The following is a 19,231-nucleotide window of genomic DNA, read 5'->3' on the forward strand; positions in this document are numbered from 1 at the left end:
AGCTTGGTAGCAGAATAAAAACACTCTGTGTCAGGCTGGTACAATGTTGAAACTAATTAATGGTTAATTAAAGGTGTTGCAGGAGCCTGACCTTTGCTCTTCAAATGCACTACACAGTAACTGAGAGCTGATCATTGTGATTTGTAATATCTGTATTATCCCATCTCTTGAATACAGATCAAAAGCAAATATCAAATATTTAAGTTGTAAAAAGGCTGAAACACCCAGGCTCGAAAACAGAATATTTTTGCACTTCGTGACAGCAAATTCTTGCACACAAAGACACATACAACTTCAGCTTATTGTAACAACTTTTATAGGTTATTGAAAAACCAACCTAGTAATTTACTTGTGGCATACTCTATTGTCTCTATTCTGCATATGAGGCCTTATGTTTCTTTAATTTTCTGTTATTGTTTTATAGTTTCAATTGCTTTGTTTTTCATTTTAAAAATAGACTTGACAGAATCAGATTAGGCTGGTCTGGATGCTCTGACATTCCTCATATGCCAGATATAGCCAGATGGAGTGACCGTCTGTGTGCTGAAGAGATGAGTTTTAAAGGGCATGGCTGTTGGCTAAATGTTCATAATACTGACATGTTCATGTGTGTTCTTGTGTGTTGTGTGTTTGCCTGCTTGTACATGTATTTGCTCAGCTTTTCTATAAAGAATCAACACAATATCGGGAGCATTTTCCCTTCTTTTTAAATGTCAGTTTTATTTTTGAACTTACAGAGGCATTTTTCCCTCATGTCCCCGCTCATTTCTGAGCGTGACCTCAACCCAGTAACCTCTCTAGACCACCATCTGATTCCACCACAAACTACCTCCACCCTCTGCCAACTTCAGTACCAACCCACACCACCAACACCACCACCCGGTCCCTCACACACACACACATGCCCACACACAGACATTCCCACAACAATTCACCCAGTCTCAGTGATCTTCTTTTGTCTTTTTTGTCTTTTTTGTGTTTTGTTTTGGTTTGGTTTTTTCTGGTCACAGACACACACCCTTACCAAATCCCTTGCAAAGTTGGTTTTGACACGTGACAAACAAACAAGATGTAAACAAGCTTTACACACACACACACACACACAAGGCTGATATTCAATCGAATGTGTGCTAAAGTGACTGGTAAAAAACATGGAAAGCCTGAGGCCTTTGGCTGTAGCTCTGCCCCTTTCAACTCATGTATTTATGTCTCTCTCTTACTCTTTCTTTTTTCTAATTTGAGGGTCACATGATTATTAGAAAAAGCGTTGATAGACAGATATCTAGAGGAAGATGCCATTCTCAGCCTGGAACAGATGAAACCTGAAGCCTGCTCTGTATCCTGTAACATACTGTATTCTCTCAAACACGCACTAAATCTCATCCTTCTATCTTTCCACATGCTCCTGTTGACCTTCATCATCACCTGAACTTCATCAGGAGTCAGTCCAAGGTAACAGTCTGCACACACACACACACACACACACACACACACACTTCTGTTCTGGTACAAACAACAGTGTTTGGATTCTCTTAACAGTGGGAGCAAAGTACTACGATATATAAAATGCCAATAATATGTAAAATTATGGCAGTATTAATATACCAGAACAACAAAATCACATCCAAAATGAATTCACCAATCATAAGGTTTAGAAATTACATTTTTTGAATTAATTCCATGGTTATGAATCCTTGTTAAACAAAGACGCCACTGTCTATCACTTAAAATCCCAGAGATATCTAGATTATGTTTATCAGTTGACCTTTAAAGAATGAGATATTGACCTTTTTAGAAAGAGTCTCTACATTAACACATTAAGCTATCATTTAGTTCAAGCTAAAAATGGATTGCATTCAAAGCTGAAAATAGTCATTAAATATTAACATAGCTGGGCTACAGCTGGCCATACTGGAAAAGTTCTGTCTGCCTGTTTGTTCCTTGTGTTGTGAGGCTAACTGTTTGTGCTATGTCTCCATATCTTCTCCAGGTCTTTGCCTATGATTACTGTTTCTGGTCCATGGATGAGACGGATAAGGAAAAATTTGCCGGTCAGTTCATATTTCACATTTACAAAACGTTTTGACATTTAATCACCAAAGCATTTCAAAGATATCTTGAGATATCCACTTTAGTAAAGACTAAATAAAATAATATGTACTGTTTGTGTGTGTGTGTGTGTGTGTGTGTGTGTGTGTGTGTGTGTGTGTGTGTGTGTGTGTCTCCGTCTCCGTGTGTGTGTGTGTGTGTGTGTGTGTGTGTGTGTGTGTGTGTGTGTGTGTGTGTGAGTGTGTGTGTGTGTCTCCGTCTCCGTGTGTGTGTGTGTGTGTGTGTGTGTGTGTGTGTGTGTGTGTGTGTGTTTCCAGGCCAGGAGGTGGTGTTCCAGTGCCTTGGGGAAAGTCTTCTCCACAATGCCTTCCAGGGCTACAATGCCTGTATCTTTGCCTATGGACAAACTGGTAATTGTATTTTAATTTACCGCCACTAGTCTGTGGTCAACATGATACAAATTTATTGTGTCTGTGTGTGTGGTGTGTTCAGGTTCAGGAAAGTCATACACCATGATGGGTTCAGGGGACCAGCCAGGGCTGATTCCCCGGCTTTGCAGTGCTTTGTTTGAACGAACCCAGAAGGAACAGCGGGAGCAGGAGAGTTTTACCGTTGAGGTGTCCTACATGGAGATCTACAACGAAAAAGTCCGGGATTTGCTGGATCCCAAAGGGTATGACCTCAATCTAATCTTTCAACCCTTTCTCACATGTATGGATGTTTCCCTCTGCAGGACATTGTGAAACTCAGCACACAGCCACACAGATCTGGGTTTTATAAATCCAACATGGGCTGCTTAGATGTTTTTTTGCAATGTTAGTGTCCTGTTAATGTATATTCAGCCACTCTTACAAATGATTTACAGTGAAATGCTTCTACCGAAGCAATAAGATTGTTGCTTTTACTGTGAAGCAGCAGCAGGAAATTTTAGGTCACACTCTCAAAGAGTAGCTTTGCGTAGGTATAATTCATTATGGTTCATTCTAAAGTGGGCCCTTTGGACTCTACTACATGGTAAGTTAGTTTACTTTTACTTTTCCAGATACTGGTTTCTGTTTTAAGCCTCAACTTAGAGAAAGTTAGTGGTGGATTCTGGGTACCATCAGCTGCTGTCAGTGAATAAAAAGATAATCCTTCTGCCTTGCAGTCACTGATATAGGGCAGTTCATGTCCAGCAGGTCAGCAGTAAATCAGGACCATAGGCCTGTGTCTGCTGCCCCAGACACCATAACCTTTGACCTTCACTCACTACACGACCTTTAACCTCAGTAAAACGGGCCAAAGAAGAGCAGACCATCTGACAGCCATATGGGCTTTGCTGTGGAACAGAGAATGATGAAGTTCTCAGGCATGAAACAAGCTTGGCAAGTCTGTATGAACTGATATCTTTTAGTTGTGGCCAGAACCACTAGTATCTTTAATCAAACCAGCTGAGCTTATCTCACCACTGATGTACCAGATGATATGATGAGCTTTACAAAGAGTGACATTATTGTTTTGCTGTTTGTATTTTCTTTCCAGGGGCAGACAAACTCTGAGGGTGAGGGAACATAAAGTTTTGGGTCCCTATGTGGACGGCTTGTCTCGGCTAGCTGTGGCTAGCTACAAGGTAAAAATATTTATCTTGAAAAGTCTAATTTTTTAGTTTTTGTCCACTGACATGCGCACTCTGACCAATGAAGTCCACTGGACACTGTTATGTCACATTCTGGCTGCCACATCCAATCGCAGTCACTCTGTTAAGTGTGTCAGTGTCCAGTAGACTTGTTAGCAGAGCATCTTACTTGCATTCCTTCTCACTTTGATCATTGAGGATTTGTAGCAGTGCTGCTCACATGACGGCAGCAGTCTGCTTAGTGGTCCTACCAATCACACTGGAAGGAGGCTAGTTACAGTATAAAAATTCCTTTCCAGAAGAATCAAAGCTGCTCTTAATCAGTTGAAGAGGTCACCATGTGTATAAACAGAATAGAATCCACCAAATCAAACATCTGTTTTCTTTAACAGGACATTGAGTCTCTGATGTCAGAGGGGAATAAGTCTCGGACTGTCGCTGCAACCAACATGAATGAGGAGAGCAGTAGATCGCACGCTGTCTTCAACATCATCCTCACACACACACTAAAAGACTTGCAGTCTGGGGTAAGACACAAGTACACAGATACACACACATATGCATCTTACCTGGTTAAGACACTTGACATCAGAACACATGATTTGTTTTTATCTCTTCAGAAAATCAAAAATTCATATCTGAGATGTGGTACATCTCAACACAATGGCTGATGGCTATATGTGTAATTGATGTTGATAGCGAGTATAAATGAAAAGCTTGTTGAAGCTTGAAAAGATTTTGGATGTGTTGTGTGCTCTGCTGTCGGTATGTTCTCTGGGGGATCGGGGCCAGCTGTTGTGGGCACTTGTGTCATAGAATGACACATCTGGGTTGGTGAGGATGTAAGCAACTTCCTGGAAAGGCCGTACTTAGCCTAAAAATTTCTAGCAAGGAGTCCTAGCTTAGGAATGACTTAGGAAAATTCTCAGAGCAACTCTGAGACAGGAAGGGACAGAAACATTTACTGTATTGAGGAGGTGTGATTGACCCCGTTGCTAGGTATGACTCATTCTTTAAAAATGTGTGATTGGTTGATCAAAAAAAACAAAGAAAAATGCACTCTTAGTGATAATGGGCATGGAATGGATTGTGAAATTGTTCGGCCTTATCATAGGATTTAGTTTCTATTAAGACATGGTTTCATTATAAATACTATTTTATGTAATGAACATCTCTGTTGAATAAATTGTGAGTCATACTTTAAAAGTAGCCTATGAAATGTCAGGTCTACTTGTGCAGTAGCCTGTTCACATGCTGATAGTTGTTATATTTGTTTTCTTATGTTTATATACCGTGCTGGTTATTTTAGTACTTAATCTTTTTGTGATTACCGGGCGGGGGAAATGACTCAGCTTTCATCAATTGCTGTGATTGCTAGTCAGTCTATATAAGTAGCAGCGTTCGTTGGCATGTAAATCTTTTTTTCCAGCAGCCAGCAAATTCCAGATGTTTCCAGTTGCCAAATATCTTACTGTTGTGATCACTTTAATTTCAAGCGTTATTACGTTATTGCGTTGGATGGGAGATGTGGGTGTGTCTCTGATAGGATTGACCACAAACATTATCCTTGCACGATCTAATCTGTTTCATTAACTCATCGTCATTCAGTGTTTTAGAGAATATTCCTCCTGCCTCTTTATCTTTCTGCCATTTTCTCCTCTGCTTAAGAAACTCTTAAACCTCTTAAAAGTCCTCCTCCCTACTCTTAATAGTTTTTCACCTTAGGAGCTCTCTTAAGGACTGAGATGCTTTGTGAATAACTTTTATCTTTACAAGGATCTAGTTTTAACTGTCAGGGGAAATTCTTTGAAAACAAATTTTCTTTGAATTTCGTCACTAGAAGCAACTCTTTGTACAAGGAAGCTTTATGAGTACAGCCCCCGGATGTTTCGTGAGCTTGAGGCAAAACCTCACTTCTTCCTTTTGCTGTCTCAGTCGGCTGAAGAACTGCTCCAAGCAATGATTTTATCCCTACTGTATCCAGCTGCTGTTTCATCCACTTGCTTCTGAGCTCAAGGATATACCACAGACACAGCACACAGTTGCTTCTGAAAATGAATCCAGTGTGAAGTATCTTTAAAAAAAAAAAACAAAAGACCTGAAGACGTGCATTACTTTCTTCTTGGTCAGTGATCATGGATTTAAATATTAAAAACTTTTTTCTATATGTCGCATATCTTGGCCTCCCTCCCTACTGCACCACAGGTTCAGCCTAGTTTGCACATCATCAGACATTAAACATCATCCCTCCCTACTCTGTTGTCCCAGATCTTACCTGCTACGTATAGTACAAGTGACACTGGTGAAAATTTACCACCGTTTGTTTTAAGGTCATTTCTAAACCTTATGATTGGTGAACTCATTTTGGATGTGACTTTGTCTTTCTGTTATACTAATATTGACATAATTTTACAAATTATTGGCATTTTATATATTGTAGTAGTTTTGCTCCCACTATTTATAGAATCCAAACACTGTTGTCTGTACTTCGGAACAGAAGTAAGCGCGTGGGTGTGTGTGTGTGTGTGTCTTGCAAGGTTTTGATCAATCATCCGCTGCAGCAGCTGGCAAGTGAAAAGGCTGTTATCAAAAGGGTTGATCTCATAAAAGATCTAAATGACTAATTCTCTATCTTTAATGACGATGACCCACTTAGTCTTTCCTGCTCCTTTATTTCCAGACGAACTTGCAACCAACGAATGCTGTTAATAATTCACAGGCATGTCAGTTAGTCAGCTGATACAGCCTGCTCTGTTTTCAAGGCACACCCAGAGTCAGTCACTAAGTTGGTCAGTCTGTCAGTAGGTTCATCAGGCAGACGGATAACACACACTGTGTAGTCAGTGAGTGAATCACTTAGCTGACACGTTCTCTATGTGGATGAGTCAGTCATTTATTGTCTCTGTTGCTTTATTTGATTGTTTCCTTTTTCTAAATCAAAAAAAAAACCCAAAAGGACAATGGAGTGAAAATCCTAAATTAGTTTCCTTTCTTATAGGAAACTCCCCCTTAACCTCTGCAAGCCCCACTAAACCAGATGTCAGTCCATTTCAGAACAATTTGGGCTCAGTGGTTAGTATGCAGTATGATTACATGTTCATATGTTCCACAGTTGTGTCGCTCCGTGCTGCTCTAAACAACAAAGCAGCAGTCACACAGGATGCTGCATCTGCTCTCACTGTGCAGAAAAGCTGAATGAAAGTGACAAGCAGTGCTGTGCACAGTATGCAAAAACAACTTGACTGTTGAAAAGCAGTTGATCAGTAGACTGCTTAATAGTGTTCTCAAGGTGAGAAACGGTAATTACAGTGTAATCTAACCAGTAGGGAAGTTTATATGTAAACAGTCTGTCTTATGTTGATGTTTCCCCATTTTCTTATCTGTAAAAAGATGGAAAGCAAGGTGGTAAATTTATAATAAAGTGATAGCATGTTTAATTTTTTAATTTAAATAACTGGATTTAGTGTTAAGTTACTTTTAAATGATATGCAGACCTTCTTCAATTTTACAGTATTATCCTAGAAAACAGAAGATAGTCATCTTAAGATCTCATTACATTTGCTTCCCTGTGGCTCCATTTGGTTGGTGTTTGTCTGTCGTACATTTCTTGTATCTATTGCCAGTATCTCATCAATACAGAAAGCCTCATTTTAGTATTAATACATAGTCTTTTACATGCATATATAGGTGAGTTTTACAGTCTCCTTTTTCTGTAAAAATCTTCCCATCAACCAGCTTTAGGAATAAGGAATACTGATTGTAAGTCGTAGCGTTGGAGCTCACAGTGCCCCCTGATGGCTCAGTCTGTGTTGTGAGTAGATGAACTGCGGTAAAGAGTGTGCTTAAATAAAGCCACTTAATGACAGGTGGTAAAATACCCCGTGCTGGATGAGTCATTCTGACTTAACAGCTCACCGGATTTCCTTTGACTAACGTGGCCTGCAACAACTTGTTGTCTGAACACTTCACTTCATTGAACTTTGACCCTATTTGCAGCCAACTCTCATTGGTTTGTTCTTTTGTTCTCTGCCCAGCGTAATCCCGTCAAGCTTTGTTTTTCCCAGTCAAGTTTAGTTTTCTGTAGTGTTCCAAAGTATATTCTATAAATTCTATTGATATTTTTCTTATTCATGTTGACAACTTCTAGATTGCTTGCCATGAGTAGCAGTGTGTTGATGCCCTGACACTTGTTCTGTGCTGGTACCTTAAGGCTGCTGCCAAGTAGGCCGACAAGCTGCATGTCCTGCCTGCTGATCTGGTTACTAGTGGAGGAAAATGACCCTGGTATCGTCTCTCCTGATTACAGAATCCCTCATTAAGCAGGAAAAAGGCCTCAGCGGCTGGTATTTCCTACTTTTCAGTGTTTCACCAACTAGCTAGATGTTGAGAATTGAATAGGAAACACAGTCTGACACCACCAGGGAACAAGACCTGGCATTGTAAGTTACACTATGGTCATTGAAGTGAGGAGCTGTAACAATTGAATTACAGTACACTTGAGTAGTAGGTTCCTGTGTGCTGGTGTTTGCAGTCACCACCTTTGCCTCCTCTCTTTCTAGCTCTCGAATTTACTGCATATTCACCGCATTTAAAGACATTTGGTCTATTTTGTTCCAGATAAACATCTTGTTTGTTTTAATAATTTGATTAACTATGGGGGATTTGAAGAAATCCTGGTCTGAGGCTAATCGATCGACATCAGTGCGGTCTGAGGTTGATCTTTATCAGTTGACCAGCTTTTCTTAGGATTCAGGTCTTGGGTTTGCTGCGCCTGAGATTTTAGGATAAAGTGAGATGAAACATTTTTGAGATCGATTTGAATGTTTGAGATTATATCTGTACGTCTCTCAAGTCAATGTTTCCCTTGGAAACCCCCGTGTGCAGGTACACACATACTCATCTCAATACATACACATTCTTTTCCATCACACAAATCTCCCTTTCTAAAATTTGATATTTGAAATCACAGAATAGGTCTTTGTATGTAAAAGAATAAGGTTTGTGTGTCTGTGTCTTACAGCGACTTTTCCAGTGCTCGTGAGACCTTAAATTTCTAATTTCAGTCCGATTTTTTTTTTTTTTTTTTTTCCTCATCTTTTAATTTCTACAATCTCAAGTAGTAGTAGCTAAATGTAAAGATGTGGAGTGTCAGAGGTCACAGAGTTCTTGTTTTTGTGATTAAGGAACTATCAAGAAAGAGCAGAAACTTTAGAGAAATGCAGAATAAGAGCTAAGGAGTTCTTCAGTGGGAAAGATCAAAGGTCAGACCGCTGAACAACAAAGACGGATAAGTGTAGAATTCAGACTGATTCATGGAGGTATGAAGATGTAGGAGTAAACCTGTTTTCTCTCCAAAAAGGGCAATATCATCGGATCTGGGCAATGTCAGGCACCTCATCATTTGTCTCACACTAATGGGAAAACTATTTCCAATTGGAGTCATATCATAAAGACGCCTGGCAGAGGGAGCCTTTACACCAGACATGTTTGAGCCTCAATTTTCAGTCATCAGTCTGATGGAAGTGGTACACGTTGAATTTAACCAGTACAGCTGGCTACACTGGCTACGCAACTGGTTGTACCATACATGCATACATACATGATTGTGTATTGGGCTGTTATCTCTATCAAATCACTTCCAAGGACACTGCGGTACTGTGGCTGAACAGGTCCACTGTAAAGACTGACTGAGAACTGCATCTGCTGCTACTGCTGAGCTGCTGATGTTGTTTTCACTGCACGGCTAGTGTAGACGAGGTGTTCCATTCAGCCTCGTCAGCAGACTGACCTGTCACGCTTGACGGGAGTGGATCCGGCCCAGTACAGATACAGATTTGATTATCCACATCTTCAACAGCCCGTAGGGAAGACAAAGAGGGAAGCTGTCAACAAGAAACTGAGAGATGAGAAACTTAACTCTGGTTTCTCAGAGCATTTTGGTATCCTCTGATTTCTGTTTTGTGTCTGTGTTGCTCTGGTACTTACAAATCAGGGTAAGGCTTGGTTGAAAAGCTGCTGAGAACCCAGCAGGAGATTGCCTTGATGTGGTGCCTCCTTGTTGGTTAATATGCCATCACAGTTTTGTCTGACCTCATAGATTTATAGAAGAGCCTTTCAGGAATGTCAGTAAGTGTTGTTGATTCAGATCCACAAAAATGTTCTTGTGTACAGCTCCAGGACATTTATATGTTCCAGACAAGTTGGACATTGTGATTTTCATTGCCATATGGCTTGCTACCCCGAATGAGATGTGTCAGAAGACATTCAGGAAAACAAAAGCTGATTGCATCTTGTAGAAATAAAAATCTATGTCAAATGTCAAGTGTGTGCTTGGCTGAAATGTCCAAAAAAAAAAGGAATAAAAAAAAAATCAAGTGATCCATCAGTAAAATGTAGAAGCTGAAATTTTGCACACAAAAACCAGAAACCAGAAGGAGATTCTAAAAAAAAAACACACACACACACACACACAATAATGTTAGGAATGAATATAAGCAAGTTGTTGGTTTTGCGGTTGAATATAGTGGCTGAGATGATAATGTGGTTTTCTTTCTTTCCGTCTTTCTCTCTCTGTAGACGAGTGGTGAGAAGGTGAGTCGGTTGAGTCTGGTAGACTTGGCGGGAAGTGAGCGAGCAGCAAAAACTGGAGCAGCAGGAGAACGACTAAAGGAAGGAAGCAACATCAACAAGTACGCAAAAGCAGTTAAACAAAGATACAAACATACACAAAACCATGATTGGGTGTTTTTCCCTACATGGCTGTTTAGCTGAGACTGAAACTTACATTGTCTGCAGATGGTGTCACTCTTGCCTTGTTAGTTTCACTGCGTTTGCAGATGATTAATTTTGTTGTTATTTATTCTTGAAACTGTAAACATGAAAGAAAGCAGATACTCTGTATTTCTGGTTTGATTTTTGTGAATTTGGCAGCTTAAAAAAGGAGAAGTTTTGCAATCACACAGGCTGATGTATTTTGTGTTTTGGTCTAATTCATGCATTCACACCACAAAAACTGAGGTCATCACAGTGATCCTACATCATTGACTTTAACAAGCACATGAACAGTCATATCAACCCATTAACAGGTATATGAAAAGTGCTTGACCTTGGTTTGTTTCTGTGTATGTTTGTTTGTCAGGTCTCTGACTACGCTGGGTCTGGTGATCTCAGCACTGGCTGAACAGGGAACCGCCAAGAACAAGACCAAGTTTGTTCCTTACAGAGACTCTGTTCTGACATGGCTGCTGAAGGTACACAAGAGACAAATACATTTCCTCTTGCTTAACTATTCACTTCATGTTCTTTATTTTCTTTTAAAAGAATGTTTTTTTTATAGGAAAATATAATTTCTCCCTTCTTCTTTCCTCTCTCCTCCTTGCACTGCTTGCATGCCTGCTTGTCTGCAGGACTGCCTGGGGGGAAACAGTCGCACAGCGATGGTTGCAACCGTGAGTCCTGCTGCAGACAACTATGAGGAGACGCTTTCGACTCTGCGCTACGCCGACCGAGCAAAGAACATCGTCAACCATGCTGTTGTTAACGAAGACCCCAACGCTCGCATCATCAGAGAGCTTCGAGAGGAAGTAGAGAAACTACGAGTACAACTGACCCAGGCAGAGGTGAGACATTCAAAATCTTCAAAATCAGCCTGCAGAAATCTTCCCTGCTTTTTCCTCCTCTCATCTGCTGTTTTTTTCCTCCAGTCTTTGAAAGCTCCAGAGCTGAAAGAGCGTCTGGAAGAGTCAGAGAAGTTGATTCAAGAGATGACCATCACTTGGGAGGATAAGCTTCGCAAAACTGAGGAGATTGCACAGGTAAGACGCACGAGAGGTCTCAAAGTCTTCGTCTAATAATTGAACCAAACATATTTATCTACTGTACAGTGTCATTCCCCGCTGGAATTTCTCCTTCTGATAAAGCTGCTAAAAATGAAATTGTAGAATCGGTGAATGGAATTGCTTTTTTCCCAACATCTACCGTAGATATTGGATTTGAAAATAAGATGTTTGTCTTTGTGTCGTATTTGTAGGAGCGTCAGAAGCAGTTGGAGAGTCTGGGTATTTCTCTCCAGTCTTCAGGGATTAAAGTTGGAGATGATAAGAGCTTTCTTGTCAACCTTAATGCTGACCCTGCTCTCAATGAACTGCTGGTGTACTACCTGAAGGTAAACACACACACACTTCTCTATATGTGGCCACCTCATTATCCTTTATTTACTAGCTTGTAATAAAATCTCCCTATTTACACAGAATGCCAAACAATATTATCAAAAATGTAATTTGCCTGCTGTGTTTGACATTGCAGCAATCTTCTCTGTCCTCAAAAACATCACATAACGGATACACTTACCTGTGTGCATGCGTGTAGGCTTTACTCCACTACAAATGACTGACTCTCAGCTTTTAACTTCTTGTTAATATCTTGTATATTGTGTCGCAGGAACACACAAAGGTGGGCTCAGCAGACTCTCAGGACATCCAGCTGTGCGGGATGGGTATCCAGGCAGAGCACTGCGTCATCGACATTACAGCAGATGCTGCTGTCATCCTCAGCCCCTACCGCAACGCTCGGTAAGGAACGCCAGCAGTGACCATGCAGCTGCCATCGCTGTATTCATCCTGTATCTGTAAATGTTTTTTCTTTTGTTTTGTTTTTTTTTACAGTAAATTAATGTAGCTACTTTGTTTATTGGTGTTACAGGACATGTGTAAATGGTTCTCCAGTAACCAGCGCTCTGCAACTTCACCACGGTGACCGAATCCTCTGGGGAAACAACCACTTTTTTAGGTAATTTTAGTCAGACCACCATTGTTTTAAAGTTGTTTACAATTTTAATTATTCTAACCTTTTTATATCATAAAGTATTGTTTGTATTGTCTTGTTTATTTGTGTCACTGTGTTGTACCATATTATTTTACACAGACCAGAATTATGCTTTAAATACATGTACTTAGTGTTTATATTTAACAAACCCAGTTGGTCCTTTTTATCTTGAATTTTTCATATCCTTTCAATTGGTTCAGTGCTATTTTCTTACATGAATTATTCAAGAAATATGAAATATAACCTCATTACTGACACCTTTCCCCAGGATCAATCTGCCTAAGCGACGCTCTCGTACAGCAGAGGATGACGATGGTGAGGGTGGCGTGATGAAGAACAGCGGAAGCAGTGAGCAGCTGGATGCAGACGGTGACACGGCCAGTGAAGTGTCCAGTGAAGTCAGCTTCTCCTACGAGTTCGCCCAGACAGAGGTCATGATGAAGGCCCTCGGCAACAACGGTAAGTAGGCGTTAGGAAAATGAAATGCCTGCATGTTCTGCATAGACAGAGCATCAGTTAGTTGAGTTTCATCTCCATTGTGTCCCATCAGACCCCATGCAGGCCGTCCTCCAGTCTCTCGAGAGGCAACACGAAGAGGAGAAGCGCTCCGCTCTGGAGCGACAGAGGCAGATGTACGAGCAGGAGCTCCAGCAGCTCCGTCGGAAGTTGAACCCAGACCGTCTGTCCACAGGCCAGTCTGGAGCGCCGGCTTCTGGCCAGCAAGCACCGGGACAGCAGCCTCATTACCGCAGCCTGGAGAGACTCAGTACAGGAAGCATGTGCCATTCGACCAGTGCTCAGAGCAGACTGAGGCAGTGGAATGAGGACAGGTGTGTGTGTGTGTGTGTGTGTGTTAAATGCAGTTCCATCTATAAGCCAGTTTTGATTAAAATGCAAACTAAAAACCTCCTCTCTCATCCTCTCCTCTGTCTGCCCTTCTCTGCCTCCTCCTGTCCTCCTGCAGGGAGGTGGTGTTGGTGAGGAGTTTGCGGAGGTTGCGTGAGCAGATAGTGAGGGCAAACCTCTTGGTGCAAGAAGCCTTTTTCATCTCTGAGGAGCTGGAGCGACACACAGAGTACAGAGTCACCCTGCAGATCCCGTCAGACAACCTCAACGCAAACCGCAAGGTCTCACACATAAACATGAACACACTCATTCACCGCTCTCCTGTCTTCTGCTTTTAGCGCAACCCATTCTCTAACCACATCTGTGCATGTGTGCAGAGGGATGCTGTACTCAGTGAACCAGCGATTCAGGTTCGACGTCGGTGTCGAGGGAAGCAGATCTGGAGTTTGGAGAAGATGGAGAACCGTCTGGTGGACATGAGGGAGCTGTACCAGGAGTGGCAGGACTACCAACTCCATGACCATGACGACCCTGTGAGTCAGCTCAACAAATCTGCCATGTGAAGTCTTACAGGGACCCTGCAAGGTAACCATCTATGTATTCTCTTTTCTTCCTTGGTCAGGTGATGCGCTCATATTTCCGTCGAGCAGATCCGTTCTTTGACGAGCAGGAAAACCACAGTCTGATTGGGGTTGCCAATGTCTTCCTCTCCTGTCTCTTCTACGACGTAAAGCTGCAGTATGCTGTTCCCATCATCAACCAGAAGGGGGAGGTAGGGAGTCACACACTATTGGGGTATACATATAGTAAAACATTGAAAAAAACACAATTGAATTTCTATGCCGTCATACACTAAATAATCTCAGTCAGCTGAAGTTTGGTGCCTCCTTTTTTTAGTCCAGTTACTTCCTCCTTCATTCCCATTTTCCTGTCATAACTGAAGCAGGTTTAGCAGATAAAGCAAGGAAAAGGCACTTTCATCTGAATTTCTCTCTTCAGGTCTTCTCTCTGACACCTTTTTAGAGTGACTTTTAGTAACTTATAGTAAAATATAACAGAATGATAAAGAAGTTCAGGAACAAAAGGCAGAAAGACATTTCAGTGTGATGTTACATTCACATACGGACATCTTCCAGGCATGTTTGGGGAAATGCAGTTTATGTTATCCCTCTTCTCCTTGCGATCAGGTGGCAGGGCGTCTTCATGTGGAGGTGGTGAGGGTTGGAGGGGGTTTAGAGGACAACATGGCTGGAGGAGATGAACCTGACAATAACCAAGATGAAATCCAGGACCGCAAATTAGTCTGCATGGTAAGATGGATAGACTCCTGGATCTTTTTTTCATGCCGCAATGAGTACAAAGTGTGTGGACTTGACTAGACCAGGAAGAATCAGATTTACACGTTTTCAGCATAAATTAAAGTAAAGATATCCTGTATTTAAATGCCACTCACCTGCTGCTCCAAGCAGGGTAACATAAGAACCAAAAAAAGGATTTACGAGTACTGACTACACCAGGTCATATGTTCTCTTCAGCCAAAAAATGCAAGGTAGTCTGGCAACAAAATTCGTTTCTATAGCCAGTTTGTGATCATATAGTCATGCACTTTCATATCATTATCACACTTAAACCATGTGGATGTGTCATAGTGTTGACCTATCATCTGTGACCTGTGTACCCTCTGTAGATTAAGATCCTGCAGGCCACTGGTCTGCCCCAGTACCTGTCCAACTTCGTCTTCTGTCAGTACTCATTCTGGGACCAGACTGAGCCCATCATCGTGGCCCCTGAAGTTGACCCATCGTCGTCATCACCCAGCACCAAGGACCCACACTGCATGGTGGTGTTTGACAGCTGCAAGGTGAACCTTTGGAGGGAAAGAGAGGGAACCTATGAAGCTTGTAAGGGGGGGGGGGGGTTGTGTACGGGGATGAACCAGCCTGACACTGGTCTCTCTTGGGTCCTGTAGGAGCTGGCAGTGTCAGTATCAGAGGATTTCATTGAATACTTGACTGAAGGAGCGGTCGCCATTGAGGTGTATGGACACAGACAGGCTGATGCAGGCAGGAACCCTGCCCTGTGGGACCTTAGCATCATTCAGGCTAAGACGCGTACACTACGAGACAGGTAGACACACAGACAAACATACCAAACTCTTAACTAAACATATTCTTTGAAGTACGCAAACTATTAAACAGATATCTCTCGTGATGTTTAGCAGATGAGCTTAAATGTGGCTTGTGAGACTAACACTTTAGATGTGTTTATAATTTTCTTCCTGCAGGTGGAGCGAGGTTACACGTCGTCTGGAGCTGTGGATTCAAATCTTGGAGATTAATGAGAATGGAGACTTTGTCCCAGTTGAGGTGATTCCTGCTAAAGATGTCCGGACCGGAGGAATCTTCCAACTTCGGCAGGTAGGGATAACCTCATCCTGCTTCTCTTTGATATGATCCACACATTTCATTTCAACCAAAGTCCACCACTGGCCACTGGCAGTTTTCTAACACAGTCATCCCAGTTACAGCAGGAGGAATCAGCAGATTTCAGTTGATATCCTCAATCTTAAGAATCTTAAATCCTTCTTCTGTGTCCTACCCTGCTTCCTCCACCTCCAGGGTCAGTCAAGGCGAATCCAGGTGGACGTGCGTTCAGTTCAGGACTCGGGCACCATGCCTCTGATATCAGAGATTGTGCTTGCAGTGTCAGTGGGCTGTGTGGAGATCAGGCCCACCATAACCAACCAGGAAGGAGATGAGATGGACAGTTATCAGGTAGATCAGTCTTATTCAACTACAGAAAGTCTTAAGATCAACTTGAAGATGATGATGATGATTAAATGACTGCTTTGTTGTACAGGAAGGAGATCTGGATCGTTTACGACGTCAGTGGTTAGTTGCTCTCACCAAGAGACAGGAATACCTGGACCAACACCTGCAGAGCTTGGTCAGCAAAGCAGGTAACACACACATATCAGTATACAAATGTCCATGCAGACTCTAAACACGCATACATAATCTGTGACACTGCTCTCTGTTCCCGTAACTCTCAGGGTTGTTGTAGTCTACAGTTTGTAGGCGTCTTCAGTTAAATTCCAGTGGTTTCTAGTGTAGGAGGTGTGCAAATGTCTGAATGTTTTGTGCACAGAAAAAACAGAAGATGACATGGAGAGAGAGTCTCAGCTGCTGGAGTGGCGCTTAACTCTGACAGAGGAGAGAAACGCTGTCATGGTGCCCTCTGCTGGCAGCGGCATTCCTGGAGCACCTGCTGAATGGTAAGGCTTATCACAGGGTGCGTCTTTGTTTGTCTTTTCTTATATTTCACTCTGACTATCTAAACTGAATGACTTAAATGAGGAACAAAGGCTCCAGAAAATACACATGATCATAAAGTGTGTTTATTCACAGGGTTCCTCTGCCAGGCATGGAGACTCATATTCCTGTCCTCTTCCTGAACCTCAAACGTACGTCAGGTTTTTGTTTGTTTTTTTTTTTTTTACAAAGAACAAAGAACAGATTCATTCTGATTCATACATCAATTCTAAAGACTACAATGTTACTTAACTTTTGAATTGTGATCTCTATTGTGAAAACACAGTTGAACTTTCAAAGAATAATATTTTCATTGGTTGAGTAATTCTGCTTTTTTTACAGTCAGGCTACTTCACCATTTACTACTTTTTCATTTCTGTTGTTTCTCCAGCTGATGACCTCAGCTCTCAAGACCAGTTTGAGGTCCCTGAAGCTGGAGGTTGGGATGCCACCTTGAGTGGAGAGGATGAGGATGACTTCTTTGACCTGCAGATTGTCAAACACTACGATGGAGAGGTGAGGACAGACCTTAATGGGGTATTTTTCTAAGGAACCCAAAAAAAGCATTTGAGGAACCATTTCATTAGCCGGTAGTAGTAACTTTTTTGTTGATTCTCAGGTGAAGGCAGAGGCGTCATGGGACTCCACCGTTCATGAGTGTCCGCAGCTCAGTCGCGGGGGAGCTTGGCCAGAGCAGCGGGTATACCTGACGGTTCGAGTAGTGGTTCAGCTAAGCCACCCCGCCGACATGCAGCTGGTGCTGAGGAAGAGGATCTGCGTCAACGTTAACCCTGGGCGTCAGGGTTTTGCCCAAAACTTACTCAAAAGGATGTCCACCCGCAGCACCATACCGGGCTGTGGGGTCACCTTCGAGGTGGTCTCTAACATACCCGGGGTACGTCCAGGGATAAATGTCAGACATTCACTTTTTGTGCTCAAGAATATTTTGAGCAGGGTAAATTATTGAACACGAATCTCTGTGATGTTTTGACTCATCAGGACGCCCCCGGTTCAGAAGACAGAGAGATGCTGGCCCGGCTCGCTGCCAGCGCTCACAACAGCCAGTCAGGTGATGATGAGGCTGCCATTGAGAAATACCTCCGCAGTGTCCTCAGTCTGGAGAACATCCTCACTCTGGACAGACTCAGACAGGTGAAGTACATGAAATACATTGATTAACAGGCAGGCATGCAGTCACAGCAGCCTAGAAGATGATCGATGAAGGCCTGTAAAAGTCTGAAACCACTATTTATATTTTTTCAATGTTGCATTATCCAATACCTTGAAAATGTGTGTGTGTGTGTGTGTCTTAGGAGGTGGCAGTAAAGGAACAACTGACTTCAAGAGGGAAAAGCAACAGACGAAGTCTAAGTTCTCCATCTGTCCACAGGGTAAAACACAAATGCAATACCATCATACTGATATAATGTACTATGAGATAATATCATATAATATAATATGATTTATCTCAATATGCTCTCTGTCTTACCATCCTTAGCTGTCTGGAAGTAGACAGGACCTGTCCACAACCTGCCTGCTGGACGATAAGGTAACACACTCTTTTTTTTGCATCTTGTATCTTCATGTTGACTGTTTTTGACAACAGGTGTTCAAAATGACGAGTTCAAACACATTGAGATAGATTGTGGATCCACTGGCAAACAAAACCTACCTGTCACTGAGTGTTTAGAGCAGCAAATTTGAAATCTTTAATAAACTGTATGTCATTTATCAATCTGTTCATAAAAAGTGACACATCTCTCTTATTATATGTTGATGTATTTTTTTTTAATTTTTCACCTCCACCATTTTTCTTCTCTGTGCCTGTCTGCTTCTCAGGGTCGATGGGAGAGCCAGCAGGATATCTTTATGCCCTCTCAATTTCACCGCACCCTCCCCCGTCCCGCTTCCTCTCCTTCCACCTACTCTACCTCCCCTTCTTCATCCCCTACTCCCTTCGCCTCGAGCCCACCACAGAACCAGGAACCAGAGCAAGGTAAACCTCCCTCTGCCCCCCTCTGCCTCTCCTCTCCACTTCTCTCTACCTCCCTATAAATGCCTCTCCTCCATACTCCAACATCTCTCTCTCCTCTTTTTTCATCTGCCTCTTTTACATCCTGATCTAAAGTCTGATCTCACTGCACTACTTCATTCTGTGTATCCATTTACATTATAAAGTGCTACGTCTTCGCTGTTTCCTTCTTTCCCAGCAAACATTATGTTTAATCTCTCCTCATCCCTCCTCCTTTTAGAGTTCTTTACATCCATTTCTATAACCTGCTTTGTCTAACACAATGTGAGCTTCTCTCTCCTCTCCTCTCATCCTCATTACAAAGCTTTTTATTGTCTGGACAATTTTTTTTTGGTCTGATCAATCTGAATATTTTTCTGTCTCTGTGATTTCTTTTCCATTTTAGTCAGAATTCATGTTATTATGACATCCTTTAGATTAATTCTGTTCATTAAAGAACAGAATTAATGATTTTTTTTTATTAATTTGTGTTTCATAATCCATTGATTAGAATGCTTTTTAATCACATAGTAATGATTAAATCAATCATCTGTGTGTTTAATGGCCGGCTGATGT

General features: G+C 41.9%; 1 protein-coding gene across 3 annotated transcripts in view; it reads left to right on the plus strand.

The window, feature by feature from the left end:
• The window catches only part of kif13ba (kinesin family member 13Ba), a 45,399-nt gene that overhangs the window by 17,373 nt on the left and 8,795 nt on the right, over positions 1 to 19,231 (plus strand). For all 3 annotated transcript variants that reach the window (XM_067595897.1, XM_067595910.1, XM_067595904.1), the window contains exons 5-36: positions 1,440 to 1,452; positions 1,991 to 2,051; positions 2,367 to 2,459; positions 2,542 to 2,722; positions 3,571 to 3,658; positions 4,057 to 4,191; positions 10,241 to 10,353; positions 10,803 to 10,914; positions 11,071 to 11,283; positions 11,368 to 11,478; positions 11,694 to 11,828; positions 12,104 to 12,234; positions 12,365 to 12,451; positions 12,756 to 12,946; positions 13,038 to 13,317; positions 13,452 to 13,614; positions 13,711 to 13,866; positions 13,956 to 14,105; positions 14,521 to 14,643; positions 15,021 to 15,194; positions 15,303 to 15,460; positions 15,618 to 15,750; positions 15,952 to 16,107; positions 16,193 to 16,292; positions 16,481 to 16,607; positions 16,741 to 16,796; positions 17,036 to 17,160; positions 17,264 to 17,539; positions 17,644 to 17,796; positions 17,958 to 18,035; positions 18,143 to 18,193; positions 18,484 to 18,640. In XM_067595897.1, coding sequence (XP_067451998.1) covers positions 1,440 to 1,452; positions 1,991 to 2,051; positions 2,367 to 2,459; positions 2,542 to 2,722; positions 3,571 to 3,658; positions 4,057 to 4,191; positions 10,241 to 10,353; positions 10,803 to 10,914; positions 11,071 to 11,283; positions 11,368 to 11,478; positions 11,694 to 11,828; positions 12,104 to 12,234; positions 12,365 to 12,451; positions 12,756 to 12,946; positions 13,038 to 13,317; positions 13,452 to 13,614; positions 13,711 to 13,866; positions 13,956 to 14,105; positions 14,521 to 14,643; positions 15,021 to 15,194; positions 15,303 to 15,460; positions 15,618 to 15,750; positions 15,952 to 16,107; positions 16,193 to 16,292; positions 16,481 to 16,607; positions 16,741 to 16,796; positions 17,036 to 17,160; positions 17,264 to 17,539; positions 17,644 to 17,796; positions 17,958 to 18,035; positions 18,143 to 18,193; positions 18,484 to 18,640 — 4,280 coding nt within the window. The remainder of the gene's footprint in view (positions 1 to 1,439; positions 1,453 to 1,990; positions 2,052 to 2,366; positions 2,460 to 2,541; positions 2,723 to 3,570; positions 3,659 to 4,056; positions 4,192 to 10,240; positions 10,354 to 10,802; positions 10,915 to 11,070; positions 11,284 to 11,367; positions 11,479 to 11,693; positions 11,829 to 12,103; positions 12,235 to 12,364; positions 12,452 to 12,755; positions 12,947 to 13,037; positions 13,318 to 13,451; positions 13,615 to 13,710; positions 13,867 to 13,955; positions 14,106 to 14,520; positions 14,644 to 15,020; positions 15,195 to 15,302; positions 15,461 to 15,617; positions 15,751 to 15,951; positions 16,108 to 16,192; positions 16,293 to 16,480; positions 16,608 to 16,740; positions 16,797 to 17,035; positions 17,161 to 17,263; positions 17,540 to 17,643; positions 17,797 to 17,957; positions 18,036 to 18,142; positions 18,194 to 18,483; positions 18,641 to 19,231) is intronic.

The sequence above is a fragment of the Thunnus thynnus genome, chromosome 1 (assembly GCF_963924715.1).
Source record: "Thunnus thynnus chromosome 1, fThuThy2.1, whole genome shotgun sequence".
Taxonomy (NCBI): domain Eukaryota; kingdom Metazoa; phylum Chordata; class Actinopteri; order Scombriformes; family Scombridae; genus Thunnus; species Thunnus thynnus.